Here is an 18,718-nt window from a genome sequence, read left to right on the forward strand (position 1 = left end):
CCTAATTGAGGTTGATAAGCCGCTGCCCACACAGACCCAACTGCAGAATCAGGATCCTGGGAGCTGAGAACACAAATATCCACAGATGGAGATGTTCTCAATACATTAAGGTGTGATGTAATGAAAGTCACTTGAGATGGTTTTCAAACTGTGGGGGGCCTGGAGGAACATTTGGGTGAACATGTGGCGACGCCAGGCAACTTGGGCTTCAGCCCGGTGGAGCTCAGAGAGGGATCACCACCTTCACCCCCGACTCACCTCTTTTTGTCTGGGCTGGGGGGGGGGCACACAACTGAAAACTGTAACTCAAAGGGGGATGGGGGGGGGTTCAGCTCAAAAAGTCTGAAAACCATGAAACATAAGAAGAACATAAGAACGGCCATACGGGGTCAGACCAAAGGTCCATCAAGCCCAGTATCCCGTCCTCTGACAGTGGCCAATGGCAGGTGCCCCAAAGGGAATGAACAGGGAATGAACAGACAGGTTATCATCAAGTGATCCATGCCCTGTCACCCAATCCCAGCTTCTGGCAAACAGAGGCTAGGGACACCATTCCTGCCCATCTTGGCTAATAGCCATTGATGGACCTCTCCTCCATGAATCTATCTAGCTCCCTTTTGAACCCCGTTATAGTATTGGCCTTCACAACACCCTCTGGCAAGGCGTTCCAGAGGTTGACAGTGCATTGCATGAAAAGATACTTTCTTGTGTTTGTTTTAAACCTGCTACCTATTAATTTCATTTGGTGGTCCCTTGTTCTTGTATTATGAGAAGGAGTAAACAACATGCCCTTATTTACTTTCTCCACACCACTCATGATTTTATAGACCTCTATCCTATCCCCCTTTAGTCGCCTCTTTTCCAAGCTGAAAAGTCCCAGGCTTATTAATCTCTCATACGGAAGCCGTTTCATACCCCTCATCATTTTTGTTGCCCTTTTCTGAATCTTTTCCAACTCCAATATGAAAAGGAGTACTTGTGGCACCTTAGAGACTAACAAATTTATTTGAGCATAAGCTTTCTTGAGCTACAGCTCACTTCATCAGAAATGCATCCGATGAAGTGAGCTGTAGCTCACGAAAGCTTATGCTCAAATAAATTTGTTAGTCTCTAAGGTGTCACAAGTACTCCTTTTCTTTTTGCGAATACAGACCAACACAGCTGCTACTCTGAAACCTGTCATTATACAACTCTAATATATCTTTTTTGAGATGGGACGACCACATCTGCACGCAGTATTCAAGGTGTGGGCGTACCATGGATTTATACAGAAAATATCATATTGCCTCTGTCTTATTATCTATCCCTTTCTTGACAATTCCCAACATTCTGTTCACTTTTTTGACTGCCGCTATACATTCAGTGGATGATTTCAGAGAACTATTCACAATAACTCCAAGACCTCTTTCTTGAGTGGTAACAGCTAATTTGTATATTGTATATGTATAGTTAGGATTATGTTTTCCAACATGCATTACTTTGCATTTATCAACATTAAATTTCATCTGCCATTTTGTTGCCCAGTCACCCAGTTTTGAGAGATCCTTTTGTAGCTCTTCACAGTCTGCCTGGGAAGAATAGTTTTGTATCATCTGCAAATTTTGCCACCTCACTGTTTACCCCTTTTTCCAGATCGTTTATGAATATGTTAAATAGGACTGGATCCAGCACAGATCCCTGGGGGACACAACTATTTACCTCTCTCCATTCTGAAAACTGACCATTTCTTCCTACCCTTTGTTTCCCATCTTTTAACCAGTTACCAATCCATGAGAGAACCTTCTCCCTTATCCCAAAGAGTGATTATTTTGCATAAGAGCCTTTGGTGAGGAGCCTTGTCAAAGGCTTTCTGAAACTCTAACTACACTATATCCACTGGATCTCCTTTGTCCACATGCTTGTTGACCCCCTCAAGGAATTCTAGTAGATTGGTGAGGCATGATTTCCCTTTACAAAAACCACGTTGACTATCTCCCAACAAACTATGTTCATGTATGTGTCTGACAATTTTGTTCTTTATGATAGATTCAACCAATCCCTGTGGCGGGGAAACCTCCACAATGGCCCAACACCGTAGCATTTAATTTCAGAAAGGGGAACTAGACAAAAATGAGGTGGTTAGTGAAACAGGAATTAAAAGGTACAGTACCAAAAGTAAAATCCCCGCAAGCTGCATGGAAACTTTTTAAAGACATCATAATAGAGGCTCAACTTAAATGTATACCCCAATTTAAAAAACATAGTAAGAGAACCAAAAAAGAGCCACTGTGGTTAAACAACAAAGTAAAAGAAGCAGTCAGAGGCAAAAAGGCATCCTTTAAAAAGTGGAAGATAAATCCTAATGAGGAAAATAGAAAAGAACATAAACTCTGGCAAATGAAGTGTAAAAATATAATTAGAAAGACCAAAAAAGAATTTGAAGAACAGCTAGCCAAAGACTCCAAAAGTAACAGCAATTTATTTTTTTTTAAAATATATCAGAAGCAGAAAGCCTGCTAAACAACCAGTGGGGCCACTGGACAATCGAAATGCTAAAGGAGCACTGAAAGACAATAAAGCCAATTTGGAGAAACTAAATTAATTTTTTGCATCGGTCTTCACTGTTGAGGGTATGAGGGAGATTCCCAAACCTGAGCCATTCTTTTTGGGTGGCATATCTGAGCAACTGTCCCAAATTGAGGTGTCAGTAGAGGTGGTTTTGGAACAAACTGACAAACTAAATGGTAATAAGTCTCCAGGACCTGACGGTATTCACCCAAGAATTCTGAAGGAACTCAAATGTGAAATTGCAGGACTACTAACTCATCTGTAACCTATCATTTAAATCAGCTTCTGTACTAAGTGCCTGGAGAATAGCTAATGTGATGCCAATTTTTAAAAAGGGCTCCAGAGGTGACCCAGGCAACTACAGGCCAGTAAGCCTCACTTCGGTACTGGGCAAATTGGTTGAAACTATTATAAAGCACTGAACTAACCGATACTACCTAGCACAGAGCCACGTCTTAGGAGACCTCCCTGTGAATGGAGAGACATGCTTATATAGCTGGGATTTTCTAAAAGTTATTGGGCAAACAGGTGATCTCAGTCATGTCGAACATCTGAGGCTAGAGCATCTCAAGCACCAGGTATGGAAGTTAACAGGTTCTCTGTGTCTTTGTTGTAGTTGTGCTGCCTTTTAACAGCTAAAAGAAAAGGAGTACTTGTGGCACCTTAGAGACTAACAAATTTATTAGAGCATAAGCTTTCGTGAGCTACAGCTCACTTCATCGGATGCATTCTTTTTGCGAATACAGACTAACACGGCTGCTACTCTGAAACCTGTTTTAACAGCTAGAGGCCTTGAAATGTGGCTGGGTGCTCCAGGCCGGTTGTTCTCAATCAGGGTACCTGTACCCCTGGGGGTACGCAGAGGTCTTTGGGGGGGGGACACATTAATTCCTCTAGATAATTGCCTAGTTTTATAACAGTCTACGTGAAAAGCACTACCGAAGTCAGTACAAACTACAATTCCATACAGACAAAATGAGAAAGTCAGTAATATTTCAAAAAAAGAAAAGGAGGACTTGGGGCACCTTAGAGACTAACAAATTTATTAGAGCATAAGCTTTCATGAGCGACAGCTCACTTCATTGGATGCATCTGTAGCGCAAGAAAGCAAATAAATGTGTTAGCCTCTAAGGTGCCACAAGTCCTCCTTTTCTTTTTGCGGATACAGGCTAACATGGCTGCTACTCTGAAACCAGTAATATTTCCAATTTATTACAGCATAAGCTTTCGTGAGCTGTAGCTCAAATGAGCTGTAGCTCACGAAAGCTTATGCGCTAATAAATTTGTTAGCCTCTAAGGTGCCACAAGTCCTCCTTTTCTTTTTGCGGATACAGACTAACACGGCTGCTACTCTGAACCCAGTAATATTAAGGTGCCACAAGTCCTCCTTTTCTTTTTAGTAATATTTCAGTAACCGTGAGCTGGGACACTTCTGCATCCTGGCGTCTCACTCGATCAGCCGATAGTTTGTAAGTGAGGTGAAACCTGGGGGTTCATCAGAGCCCTGGGCCTGCTGAAGGGGGCCGCCCCGGGCCATCAAGGCGCAGCCCGAGCCCAGCGCGTGTGTTACACGTCGGCGTTCGGCACCTGCCAGCGCAGCGGGCTGCAGAGAGCGCTGCACCGGGCCCGGCGGGGGGACAGTACCGGGGCCGGCGGCGCTGCCCACCACCGAGCGCCAGGGATCTCCCGGGGCCGGGGCCGGGGCCGGCGACGCGCCGACCGGCCCCTCCGCAGCGCGCGCGGGGGGGAAGGGGCCGCTACGCGCGCGCGCGCGGGACTCACGCTTGCTGACGGACTTGAGCGCGCGGCCGAAGTCTCCGTTCTGGCCGCTGCGATTCACCTCGCTCCACAGCGCGGCCGCCGCCCCCGCGCCGCCCGCGGCCGCCATCTTGGGAACGGGGGAGAGAGGGGGGCGCGGCTCGCCCCCTTTGCCCCGGAAGCGGACGCCCGCCCGCGGGGGGAGCGGGGCCGCCGTCAGCCCGGCGCTGTGCAGGCCCGGGGAGCGCTGCTGGGGGGAACCCGGGGGCCCGGTCGCGCCGCGCTCAGCAGGCCCGCTTCCCCGCCGGGCCAAGCGCGGGCTCGCCGCCTTCCTGAGCAAGGCCGGGCCTCGTCCAGGCGCCGTGGAACAAGACCGACGTCAAGGGAGAGCTGCAGGCATTTGGCCGCTGCTGGACACTGGGGCCCGCGGAGAAGAAAGGGAGAAGCTTGCAGAAGGGAAACAGAAACCACCACCTCATCCCCCCCGTTTGTCACCGACTTATTCCAAGTGGATTGCGGCTCAGCAACACAGTACTGTCCCCTGCCTGGCTGGAGACAGCTTGGTACCTGGGAGAGCGGCCCTCAGCCCTCTGTTCACACAAGGGACTTAGGGCAGGACGAAAGCCTTTCCCCTCTAGTCTCTCCTCTGACTGTCACCTGCGAGAGAATAGTTTAAAAAGCTTAAAATGCATTTGAGTTCAGTGTTGGCACCGCCTCACTTTTGAGTTCAGATGAGCTACGCTTGTGGCGATAGTTCTCTCACAATTCGGCACAACGGTTGTGCCGTATATTTCCTCAGCAAACGTGTGCAGTAGTCTACACATTTGGGATTATCTCGAGGCAGCTCTTATTCCAGCTTCAGGTTGGGTTAGCACATCTTAGAGTCGAGCTTTAAGGCCTGAGGGGACTATTATGAGGATTTAGTCTGACCTGTATATCGCAGGCCACAGAACCTCACCCACCCATTCCTGCAATAGGCCTATAATCTCTGCAGGAATTATTAAAGTTCTCAAATCTTGATGTAAAAACTTCAAGTTACAGAGAATCCACCATTTACCATAGTTCAAACAAGCGACCCATGCCGCACACTACAGAGGAAGGCAAAACAAAACAGGGTTTCTACCGACCTGACCTGGAAGAAAATTCCTTCCCAACCCCAAATATGGCAGTCTGTTAGACCCACCAGCCAGACACCTGGGAAAAAATTATCTTTGGTAGCTCAGAGCTCTCCCCCTCTCATGTCCCATCTCTGGCCTTCGGAGAGATTTGCTAACAGTAACACAGGGGCCACATTGCTATCATAGAATATCAGGATTGGAAGGGCCCTCAGGAAGTCATCTAGTCCAATCTCCTACTCAAAGGAAGACAAATCCCCAACTAAATCATCCCAGCCAGGGCTTTCTCAAGACTGACCTTAAGAACTTCTAAGGAAGGCGATTCAACAACCTCCCTAGGTAATGCATTCCAGTGTTTCACCACCCTCCTAGTGAAAAAGTATTTCCTAATATCCAACCTAAACCTCCCCCACGGCAACTTGAGACCATTACTCCTTGTTCTGTCATCTGCTACCACTGAGAACAGTCTAGATCCATCATCTTTGGAAACCCCTTTCAGGTAGTTGAAAGCAGCTATCAAATCCCCCCTCGTTCTTCTCTTCTGCAGACTAAACAATCCCAGTTCCCTCAGCCTCTCCTCGGAAGTCATGTGCTCCAGCCCCCTAATCATTTTTGTTGCCCTCTGCTGGACTCTCTCCAATTTTTCCACATCTTTCTTGTAGCGTGGGTCCAAAACTCGACACAGTACTCCAGATGAGGCCTCACCAATGTCAAATAGAGGGGAACGATCACATCCCTCGATCTGCTGGCAATGCCCCTACTTATACAGCCCAAAATGCCATTAGCCTTCTTGGCAACAAGGGCACACTGTTGACTCATATCCAGCTTCTCGTCCCTAGGTTCTTTTCTGCAGAACTGCTGCCGAGCCATTCGGTCTCTAGTCTGTAGCGGTGCATGGGATTCTTCCATCCTAAGTGCAGGACTCTGCACTTGTCCTTGTTGAACCTCATCAGATTTCTTTTGGCCCAATCCTCTAATTTGTCTAGGGCCCTCTGTATCCTGTCCCTACCCTCCAGCGTATCTACCTCTCCTCCCAGTTGAGTGTCATCTGCAAACTTGCTGAGGGTGCAATCCACATCATCCTCCAGATCATTTATGAAGATATTGAACAAAACTGGCCCGAGTACCAACCCTTGGGGCACTCCACTTGATACCGGCTGCCAACTAGACATGGAGCCATTGATCACTACCTGTTGAGCCCGACAGTCTAGCCAACTTTCTATCCACTGCAACGAGCATTTTAGATTTTAGTCAAGAGTAACTTATCCTAGTCAAATTCCATTTGCCATTGTGCTAATTAATGTCCATTGCTATGTTTAGACCTAAAATATCCCTAATCCTTATTTGCTAATTTAATAGTCTCAACTCAGTTGCCTCCAATAAACAAACTATATTAACACTTCTACTACTACTGGTCCCAAGAATCTCATTTACCCCAGAAAAGCAGCTCTTCATTGTTACTGTCATAAGTTCTTCCCTCACCCATTACAGGACTCTGACTCACTCGTTTCCTCACTTATGAGTGATGGTTAGAAAATTAAAATTTCAACCATCAGAAGCCATCTGTTATAATTTTTATCAAATTTCACACATTAGAAATACATGTTTTTTGCTTTTCAGAAACTGGTTTGGCCCCATCAAGTTATCAATTTTCCCTCCTAGAAAAAAGGAAAGGGCGTATCCACAATTTCCATTGATTTCTTTTGTTAGAAACAGACACTTTCCAATTTTCAGAAGTTTGCTGATGAATGTATTTCACACCACTCTTTATAAATCAGTATGCTTATACCTTGTGTGTACTGAGGCAATAAATGTAGCAGAAGCTCAACATACCAGAGTTTTGACTGACAACATACTACTGTGGAATATTAGAGTTTAAATTGTGCTAGCTTGGGCGAATCCACTGGTTACAACTAATAAAATACTGTATGGTTTAGCATACTGTTATATATAATTTAAGAATTTCAGAGGTCCCCATATTGTGATATCTATTGGCAATGTAAGCATATACAATTAAATTAGATAGGTAGTATCTGATATTACACATCTTACAAATGAAATTCAAGAAAATGGGAGAGAGAGACTTGGAAAAGTGTCTAAACATTTTAATTATCTTTTATGGCCTTTTTTGGAGTTTGTTGGGACATCATTGTGTACTGATGAATATATAATCTTAAACCTCCACAATAAGCCTCAACAGCAGCCTCAGATTAATGAAGTACTGGCTCACAGAACTGCCTCAAGTAATTTTTGAAAACAAGCACGTTTTTCCAACAGCAAGGACAACCCTATGAAAACAAGTTGGGGAAAGCAATCCATGTTTTAAACATATCAGATTATACTCTTTGATTAAAATAACAGTATATTTTAATTAAATACCCAGAACTCAAGCTGATATTTAAAATGTTTATTGTTTCATCATTAAAAGTTCTCTATAGAAGGATGGCAATGCTATTTCAGTGCATATTATCTGGAAAAATCATACCTCTCAAGTGTCTAGCCTAGAAACCAGAGCCAGCACTATGTCTAATTAGTGTGCAAGGTCAAGAACACAATGCTGTCAATGAAAATATACAGAAAAATACACAGCTATTAAATATAAAAAATTGTGATCAATTGAAGAGTAACAGGGTATTACAATGACAACTAGGAAAGTAATGTGGGTATGGGAAAAACATAACTCATTTCTTGGGCAACTGACTGGGACAGGTCATAAAAAAATTCAAGAATCTGGGAGGAGTTGTCAAAGTCACAAGTGCTACCTTTTGTGTGAAGACAAGTACTATCATTAGCCACTGGTTTAGAAGATTTTCAAAAGCATGGACAAGTCCCACTGAAAGTCAATGAGATATTTCATAACTCACTTAGGCACTTTTGAAAATTTCCACCTTACTCAGCAGATTCTTCTGTTACACATCTTTACAGGTGGCTGAAATGCTATCTGCTAAAGACTCACTTTCTGCACATCTATGACTTTATTCTTCAGTTCCTTTACAGCTATGGAGAATATCGCTCAAAGCCATAACATTGTGTGGCTTTAGTAGACTGACAGGTAGCTGTACACACTAGACTAAATATCTTCAACATACAATATTAAAATAGTCAGTTTTATAGTTAGTTTACATCCATGTAAATAAAATAATCCCCTTTCAAACAAGATAAGCCAAGATCCACTTATTCTGTGCTTTTTTATACTGAAGCACTGGTAATTAAGACCTAAGTAATCAATTTTTATCATGCCTGCACAGTTAGCTTTCTAATCTTCATTTTAAAAAAAGTTGAATAAAAATAGATTTTAGAAGTATTTTTGGTCAGCTTTATTGATGCATCTAATACAATCAAGCCTGGCTAATCTGCATTAATCCACTGTCTATCACAATGAATGTCTAATAAATAGGATTTGCTTCAATTAAAAACAGACAACTGAGAGGTATGCAGAAAACGTGTCTTAAATATTGTAAATTACAGGTGATATATCCTTATGGAACAAGAACTACAATTATTACAGATAACATTACTGTTAACAGATAATGCATGAACTGAAAGACTGACAATCACTACGAAATCATTTCAGTCAAAGACTTGCAAAAAAGTTGTGCTTTGACAGTACTGTATATTAATATAGCAATCAATTTTCTTACTTAAGTTAAATACCTATGATTTAAGTGTTAGTCTACATTTGAAAAGCCATTTTACTCAATATATACTATGTATAAAATAAAGTTAAAAAGGGAAGTGGGGAAAATATGTTGCATACACTGCAAAAAAACGAACAAACAAACAAAAACACACATCAGTAGTTCCATAAATGAACATTTTACCTCCCCTTTGGTAAAATGTGAAAAGTTGACATAAGACCAAAAACATACAATACTTATAAATAGAAACATTTCAACAGATTTTTTGAAAATGGAATTAAATGTCAGATTTCTTTTCTCAACAATGCAATTTAAATTTTGCATTTTATAGCATTAATAAACTTACAGATAAGAGATTTGCATGTCACACCCACACAAGAATTGAGAACAAAAAGGGGGAAGTACTCCTTTAAGGGTGTTAAAAACATAGGAATCAAATCCCAGAAAATAATTACCTGCTTATTGGCAGAACAGCTGCCCCATCCCCAAGCCAGTGGCATCAATACTTCAGTCATAGTGAGGTATGAACAGAAAAGTCTACAACTGGTACTCCCACCCATTATGCATACCCCCACCAAAACACACCGACGATCTATACATTTGCTTATTGACAATGTTGCCGTTTGGGCAGTACAATTGTTTACTTTGTCTCCTTTGTACATCATATTTTAGTCACCATGGTCAAGAGAAAGGAAAAAAAGATACATTTTATTTTTAACTCAATATTACTGTTGCTCTTAAAAAAAAAAACTTTCAAGGAAACCATTTAAAAATTCTTGTTCAGCATTTATATGTAGCATAAATACAAAAACAGAATGAAACCAACAATTACAATGTTTAAACTGAGATACTAAACATATTTAGATAAAAGGAAGTGAAAACAGTGTGTCTTTCCAAACAATAGAAACCTTGAAATCCATCAGCAAGTCAGTGAAGATAGTATACTTACAATAAACAAGGTGAAAAGGAGTATCTAAAATACACCCAAGGTTTGCTATGCTATTTCTCCTTATTGCCCATTCTCTCATTTGTATGGATGGCCACTGAATGACAAGATGTCTGTGACAGTTCTGTACTAAACTCCTTTCACCACTGCTGCCAGCTGAAGTCGTCATTGCTGCCAAAGACCAAGAAAAATCCTAGGATAGTAGCAAAGATGACAGTATTCCCTGTGAGGACGAGTGCACATGCTCCCCACAAAATCTGTGGACAAGAAAAATTTAGTTAAATATACAGAGAAACAGACAGCAGAAGCAACCAAATGAGACAAAAATGAGTATGCAAAGTTACTGAATGTCATCTGAAGTGTAACAACTCACTGATGCAAGGGCAAGTTTGTATATTATGATTTGAAATTAAACCACAAAGCCCAGATACATGTTTTAACAATTCTCTCTCAGTTGGTCCAGCACCAGAGCAGCTCCCCACATTGTTAGCAATGAAGGACGTGCTAGGGTACAGGTACAGCTGTTTTTTTACTGCCATATCATCTAGACCTGCTCCAAGCAAGGTTAGATAACATAGTAAAACACGTCTGCTCTCAACCTATCCTTGTGCTTCTTTCATTGCTAGCCCAGTACTAGACTTGCCTAAACAGAGAATTATAGATGCAGCCCTCTAAAAAAAAAAAAAAAAAAAAAAAAGTTATCATGGTAACTAAGTGGGATTTTTAAAAAACATTTAAAGGAATTAGGTGCTCAGAAGCCATTAAAAGTCAATAGAAGTTGGACACCTGACTCCCTCAGGCACTTCTGAAAACCACACTTTAGTTGGAGGTTTCCCTATAGGAAAGAACTTAAAAAAAGCAACACTTTATTTTCTGATTTTCTCAATGGAATTGAAGAAGACTAGATTTTTTTTAAAAGGTGTAAATGAAAGAATACAAAGCAGTACAGAGTGTTTTGAGGGACTGAAGAGAATTATACATTGATTAGAATGAGGGCCACTCATTTTTTCATCATACTCTGACATCCTATATTTTTGTTTACTGAGCCTAACAAAAAGAAGAAAGAGAAATAGCTGACTACCAAGGAACTATCCTTTCTAACTATTACACAAATGGTCTCCACATTATTTGGAACATTTGTAGCTTTGTTTCTGGGGGTAAGTTTTTATATTGCTGTTGTGCTATATACATTTTCATCTACTCAGGTACACTCTAAACATCTTAGTTTAAGTTATATCAAAATGTATCAGCAAAACTTTAAGTTCAGAGAGAGTATTACACAACATAGAATCATTTAGCAAAGAACATGTTCCCATATGGAAATATTACCAACCAGTTGTGCTCTGGCAAATACTATAGGTAGTCCAAATGCTGAGACAACAATGCCTGTTGTAAGAAATATTGCTAGTTCCTTGCAAGCATTACTTGTAGCATCTGTTTCATCTACTAATCTTCTTGCTATGCAGTATGGAATAGGAGAAAGGATGTAAAAAAACAGAACAAACAGTGGCCAGTATTGGCTGGGGAAAAGAAAAAAAAAAAAGACAAGAGTTAATATTCCCATTTCTCCTCAGTAAATACTTTATTGTTGCTTTTCCTGATATAAGATTATACTTTTATCCGACCACCCAGGAAACAGGAAAGTTTAAGAAGCCCCTACTATAGTGATTGCTGTACAAAGCATATTAAGAACTAGTCTCTTGCCCCACTGCAAAGTTATAACCCCCTTTTAATCGCTTTCCTATTCAGGCAAAACTTTAAGAATGGGGCATTCCAGCATGAACTGATAGACATATTGGCTCCAGTTCATTTATGTGGGAAGTGAATTCCGTAACCAAGATAGGCCCACTGATGAAAACGTTCTGGCAATAGTCCCAGATGTTCAAGCCTGGGGCTGATTCAGCTGACCTCAATGACAGTGGAGGAAAACAGGTTAAGAGGGAGTTCTCAGAAAGTTATAGAGAAAGATCTCAATCTGCTCCTCCCTTCGCTTCATGAACTTGTATTGAAACATTTAAAACAAAAAACAAATCCAGCTATCATTACTAAAAATAATCAAGTGCCAAGATATTTTAACATTTTAAATGTTAAAGTGTAACAATGCCATTATGTAATCCATACATCCATAACATTTGTTAATAAAATAAACCATTATTGCCAACACTTAAACCGATATGGTTTCTTAAGCACACAATGAAGGGAAAGACATATCCATCCATGTTTTTCTGGGAGCGTGATTGCATCATTTAAGAGAACCAGATATGATCAACTCCACTCTGAATATTTTAGCAACCAAGCCAAGCTTTATAGCACTTAAAAGCTGCCCATAAAAAAAATCATCTGTGGATGGAGACAATTGTTCTCCACAGACATTTATAAAAAAAAAAAAAAAAGCACAGCAATGGAATTAATGCCTCCATAATATTTTTAAGAACTTGGAAAATTAATACTTTGGCAGATATTTTAAGTTTAGAGTTCACTCAATAAGAAGGGTCATACAAAGTATATTTAGCACTACACCTGATATTCAACACACAGAAAGCAGGGAAAAGGATGCTACAGACCAAAACACAGACCCATGAGGACAACTGATCCCATAACAACTGTGCAAGATGTCATCCTACCTAGCAAGAGATGTTTAGTATATTTTTTTCATTCTACCATCAGTTGAAAGGGCAGGACAATTTATCAAACAGACCTGGTATACGGAAGAAACTAGAAGGGCCTTTCCTTTGGCTAGATGGTCTACAAGCTTGTCTATCAGTGAATTGAGAGAGACAAGGGAGGTGAGGTAGTATCTTTTATTGGACCAACTGTTGTTGGTGAGAGAGACCAAGAAGTTGGTCCAATAAAAGATATTACCTTTCCCTCCTCATCTCTCAAATATTCTGGGACCAACTCAGGTTCAACATGGATAGTTGATAGATTCACTGATACATTCAAATAGAGCTTGTTGGACAAAGTGGCCATCACACTGGCAATACATTTCTATTTCCCATTTCAATACGTGCTAAAACCCATGTCAATCGCAAGTACACAGAGGTTATAGGATAAAAGGAGTATTTGAGAAATATTTTTCTGATGCTTTCCTTAATGGTTTGTATTTAAGACTATCCTATTAATATTAGTTGATTTCCCTCTTCTGACCAGATAGCTGCAAACTAGTTCACAGGTGATTTGTTTTTTCCAACATTTTCAATCCATAATCAAAAAATTGCCTATAGGAACAGGCGAGTGTGCAGCAAAAGGATTTTCACTATACTGGATCGGGAGGACAGACTATTCAGTAGTGAAAGGGCATGAGGTCAAACTGTATACATTACCTATTGTACTGTGGAAGAGCACATCCAAGCATTAGGAACATTAGTCCAATTGCTCCTCCAAAGGACAGACTAATCAAAGCTATAAAGGAAAACAAATTAAGAACAGGATGGTCAGTTTGTTGGACCACATGGAACACTAATACACAATCTGAAAGCATTAACAATTTTTTTGGCTATTGGCAAAGCCGAACAATATCTACACAAGTCAAGGGTGTCATTCCCATAACAGCCTCCTCCTGCTGCATTAACAGACTTTCAAAGTCAAGGTGGAGGAGGTGATATCTTTTATTGGACCAACTTCTGTTGGGGAGAAAAACAAGCTTTCGAGCTTACAGAGTATCCCATAATATCCAAGTCAATTTTACTTTTATAAACATTTAGAACAGATCAATGGATGCTGTTGCAGTAGATTGGGGTGAGCTGATCTCATTCCTCCCCAGCATTTGCTTGACAGAATACGCTGTAATTAAGGTTGCAAAACAGATTCAATAATAATTCTGTTTTTCACTTGCTCAAAAACTCCTGGGGGCTAGACAGAAGATTAATTTTTTTGCATGTTTGAAGGAAATCTATTCAACTACTTGAATTGTGAAAAACATATGTCACACTAATAATGCCAGTGGGCTGAACTTTGAAATGAGCCACAAATCATGCCTATTGAATGGAATATCCCATAATCAAGCTTGCAAAAAATATAACTGGACATATTTCTAAATGACTTGTATTCACTTAGCACAATAAGATTTTAGCAAAGAAGCCCAGCCTCCTTTGTATAAACTCACTGCCTTATGCTTACTCATTGTTTAGTATCAGATCAGAGATTGATAATTGTTCACAAGGCTATGTTCTGAAACCTTTTCTCTTATGTGATTTTTTTTAAAGTTATTCTGAAGTTATATTTGACTAAATTAGTGTCAAGTCACATGCAACATATACCTCAGAATTTTATTTCACATTCAGATGTCCACGTTTATATAAAAATAAAGTATGGTAATTGCATCTACTAGAAATGTTTTTTTTTTTTAATCAGAAAATAGAAGCTATTCACCTTGACTGATGTGAAAGTGTAATCGTTTTAAATCCTCATTTTACATCCTATCAACCAATGTCCTTTTAAAACTGCTCAGTTATTTACCAATGAAAATGTTAACTTGATATACAGCCAAATTAAATTTTACAGCTACTATGCTTTTCAGAATTAAATCTTTTAAAGTGCTACCATTTGTGTATCTACTGAAACTCAAGTTCCCGGATTTTTTTTCACCGATTCCAAGCCATTAGAGCATTATAAGCAAACATTTTATTTCTCATTTGTTTCATATTTAACTTAAGGAGATGTTTATTGGTGTTACAGTAAAAGGTTCTGTACATTTGTATTTAACACTACACAAAAATGTAACTTTGGTTACAGGAACATTTATATTAAACTTTAAAAGAGTCTATATTAGATGAAGTTTTGAATGTAATTTAAAACGAGGCTTTCACCTCTTTGTTTGCTACATATTTTCACCTGTTAATACTTAAAGATGATGCAAGTGGGACGGTCATATCCACCTTGGGACTTTCTGAAGCACAAGAGAGGTTATGAGTCCCTTCAGGTAACCTCATGGGGTTATTATTTATTACTCCTATTGTGAGAAAAATGTGATTTAACTTTGGTGGTATGATTAAGCTAGAAAATGAACAGAGGTTTCTCATGAAGCTATGTGGTATATACATACCCATTTCCCAGTATGGATTCAGACAATAAAATTGAAGTGAACAGAGTTTTTGGAATTGTAAAAAGTATTTTCTTTCATATTTTTCAAAATGGATTATTCGGTTTGTTTATGGATTCCAAAGCCCACTGGAGCTAACAAAAACTCTGACCTCAAAGGACTCTGAATCAGGCTCTTCATTAATTTGACTGCATTTTGCCCACAGCACATTACTGTTTACCCCGTACACTCAGTCGATTTCTTCTATTGATGGGGTCATTTTAAAAGAAAATACAATTATACAGCAAAAATCAGTGAGATCTCAGAAGCAGAGCTAGTACCTAAGGCTACTTCTAGCTCATTTCAAATTTTAAACAAAGGAATTATTAATATAGAAATATGTTAAATTTCATGTTAAACCTGCTTCCCATTAAGTTATTGTGCTTTTGGTTCCATGTATTCATTGTTATCTGAAAACATTTTGAGGCAAAGGACAGATTTTCAAGAAGCTGAAGTCTTACCAATTCTTAACCAGCCAGCTGGCTTCATTGTAAATCTCTCATCCTGAGATCAGAATTATATAACTTCATAGATTCATAAGGTATTCCCCAAGAGATTTCGGTCCATTTAAAGTTAGGATTTGATTTATGAAAAATGTTCCTGGAGATTCTAGTTGTATAGATACAATACAAATGAAGATTAGAGTAAATCTAGGATTTGAGGAGTCAGCTTGCCAATAGCCAGAAGATGACTTTCACTGGAGGAGCGAGGGAAAGCAAAAGTAATATTTCTTGCAGAATTTACTGTTTGTGCGTGTTTAAAGTTTGACCCCCCTGTCTGCAAAGGCGCCCCCACGAACGTGAGCCAAGGGTAAACCCATCAAGTGCTGCAGGCTTAAGGCTTTGTTTTCACGTGGAAACGGCTACCTGGCGGTCAAACCCAAGTGGGGACAAGGTACGGCTGTGTTGGCCTCCACCAGCTACGTCAGGCTAACCCCCGGGCTGGGTACTGGGTTGACCTGGATCAGCCACACGCAGGGAAGGACCACTCGGGCCTCCGGACCTAGTCTTCCCCCCCCCCCCCCCCCGAGAGCGCTCACAGCGCGGCGCCCGGTCCCTCGCGGCAAGGCAGCTCCGACAGCCGTTTCCGCGCAGCCCCCGGCCCGGCCCGGCCCAGCCACCGCTCCCCCGCCAGCCAGGGTGGAGGACCCGACCCGAGGCTGCGGGAGACCGGCCCCGCAGCGGGGAGTGAAGGCGCTGCCCCGGCGGCTCCCCCCATGCCTGGGGGCACGGGGTGTAGCTGGGACATTGGGTCTCAGGGGCGCCCGCCTGCCCCCAGCACCTTTGATCCCGGCCATAGTGCCAGTGCCGCCGCCGCCGCCGCTCCGCCCCTCAGCGCACAGCCGGCCGCCGGCTGACAGCAGGCCCGACCCCACCCCCGGAAGTGCGGATGCGGCGAGACAACACTTCCGGTAAGAAGTGCGCAGCCGCCAAGGCGGGAGCTCGCCCCCTCCGGCCTGTGACGCGGGCGGCTGCGAAGCCCGGCGCGCGGGGCAGGGAGGCGGCTGCTTAAAGGGCCAGTGCTGCAGCGGGGACTCCTGCCCGGCCCAGGGACAACAGGTTACTCAGCCTCCCCAGACCAGCAAAATGCGGCGCCCAAGTCACACCCCTTCCCGCCTGGCCCTGGCCCGCTCCCTGCTGGGCGCAGATGCCGGCCGAGCCTCAGTTCTTACCCCAGAAATGTTGCAACCCCCCTGATATTAGCATTAGTCGCACAACGTTTGGTGCTTTCCTTACACCCCAGCTCCTGGAGCCCCGTGATTATGGGAGACTCTCTTCTGTAAAACAAGTTCGTTTCTAGCCCTTGTGGTTGGCTGACACTGTGAGCCAGACCAGGATGCTGAAAACAAATCAGAACATCCCCACTGTTGTTATTTTGTTATTTTTCAGACAAATTTCACTTGGGTCTGAGTCATGATTTTTGAATGCTTGAGGTTGGCAATTCTACAGCTGACAGAGTGCCGGCTCCTCCCTCCAGCGTGAACAATTTTACATGTTGCTGGATGTGTAAGGATGCCTTTCAAAGGAGCCACACAAAAATGTAATTGCATGCTGAATGCAGAGCAAAGGAACTTGGAAGGAGCAGCTGGTACAAAGCAAAAAAGGCCCTCCATGACCAACATGCTTTTTGAACATGTGTATATTCCAAATCTATATGTAGCTCAAGTCCTCAATAAGCAAAACCAATTTACTACGTTTTGCCAAAAACATTTAAGGCTCAGTCCTTCAAGAGGAGGATTGGGTGTGGTCTACATTTAAGTTTAATGCAGCAGTTCTCAGCTGGGGGTCCAGAGCCCCATGGAGGGCTGCAAGCAGGTTTCAGGGGGTCTGCCAAGCAGGGCTGGCATTGGACGCTATGGGGCCCAGCGCAGAAACCTGAGCCTGAGCCCCGCCATGAGGGGATGAAGCCAAAGCCCGAGCAACTTAGCTTTACAAGGTATCCTCTGGTGTGGGGCCCTGGTCAATTGCCCTGCTTGGCTGCTTGCTGCCCCCTAATGCCAGCCTGGACTTTTCTGTGCAGAAAAACTGTTTTTTGTGTCACAGGTGGGCTAAGGAGTTTTTATAGCACGCTGGGGGGAGAAGGGGGCTCAGAAAGAAAAAGGTGGAGAACCTCTGGCTTCATGCATTAGGCACTATATGACCCACAGAAGGTTTACAATATTGAAAAAGTTTAACACAAATGAGAGCTATAGTGCATAAATTGGGTCTGTAGATTCAGTTGTTAAGACCAGAAAGGGCTAAACTGACCTCTTATCTAGTGAATAACACAAGCCACAAAAAGAAAAGGAGGACTTGTGGCACCGTAGAGAGTAACAAATTTATTTGAGCATAAGCCACAAAATTTCAACTAATGCGTCCTTTAGCGAGCCCAATAACTTTTGATTGAACAAGAGCATCACTCTTTAGGTTTGTCTAGGCTCCAAACAAAGCGTGTTCTTAACTCAGGATCGCTAAATTGGGTTAAAACAGCAGAGAAGACACAACTATTCAGAATTTAACTTGGATTACCAGCTCATGTTCAACCCAGGCTGTGTGGCAGGTTAGCCTTGAGCTGCTAGCCCTTGTCTTCCTGCTGTTGTAAATAACCCAGGTTTTAACCCACACCGTGTAACCAGCTGAGACTGTGACTTCACTTAGGAGGCCGAAGGGACACAGGCTGGGCTCTGGGCACTGCAGCCCTTACATTAAAACGTATGCCAAGGAGGGAGCGTGTGTTGTGATCAGCAGGGCTGGAATTAGAGGCCTGTGTGCTGTGGAGAGGCCCTCTGCTCTGAGGGGGCCCCAGGAGCTGCGGGGATTGGCTCAGCCCCAGGAAAGGTGCCCTCCATGGGGGTGTAATAACCTTCCACTCCTTCAGCCCCACCTGCACCCAACATCGCTCTTTGCTAACAAAACAACCCGAGGACACAAAATTACCTCCAGGCACCCTTAACTCTGCCTGTGCCATCCCGCAGCTCCAGCACTGCAGGGGGGCAGAGGCCTAGCCTGGGAGGCACTGGGGTGGTGCTGAACAGCGAGGGAATATGGGAAACAGCTGCAGTACAGAAATCACACGTGCACCTATTAGACATTGCTAAGGCTCAGAGCCTTTCACTGAGGTCACAGATTCCGGGACTGCCAGGACTTCTGCAGCA

The 18,718-nt window shown here is 42.5% G+C and overlaps 2 protein-coding genes across 2 annotated transcripts in view; both read right to left on the reverse strand.

The window, feature by feature from the left end:
• SRP72 (signal recognition particle 72) overlaps nucleotides 1-4,488 on the reverse strand; it is a 46,409-nt gene extending 41,921 nt beyond the window's left edge. The window contains exon 1 of the mRNA XM_038399239.2: nucleotides 4,330-4,488. Within this exon, the coding sequence (XP_038255167.1) occupies nucleotides 4,330-4,435 (106 nt within the window). The 5' untranslated portion in view covers nucleotides 4,436-4,488. The remainder of the gene's footprint in view (nucleotides 1-4,329) is intronic.
• Nucleotides 4,489-7,812: 3,324 nt separating this feature from the next.
• Nucleotides 7,813-16,528, reverse strand: LEPROTL1 (leptin receptor overlapping transcript like 1). The gene is made up of 4 exons (XM_038400288.2): nucleotides 16,366-16,528; nucleotides 13,328-13,406; nucleotides 11,338-11,524; nucleotides 7,813-10,261 (listed from the first exon to the last, which is right to left on the reverse strand). The coding sequence occupies exons 1-4, from the start codon at nucleotides 16,379-16,381 to the stop codon at nucleotides 10,145-10,147; spliced, it is 399 nt and encodes a 132-aa protein (XP_038256216.1). The 5' UTR covers nucleotides 16,382-16,528; the 3' UTR covers nucleotides 7,813-10,144.
• Nucleotides 16,529-18,718: the final 2,190 nt, after the last annotated feature.

The sequence above is a fragment of the Dermochelys coriacea genome, chromosome 4, assembly GCF_009764565.3.
Source record: "Dermochelys coriacea isolate rDerCor1 chromosome 4, rDerCor1.pri.v4, whole genome shotgun sequence".
Lineage (NCBI taxonomy): Eukaryota > Metazoa > Chordata > Testudines > Dermochelyidae > Dermochelys > Dermochelys coriacea.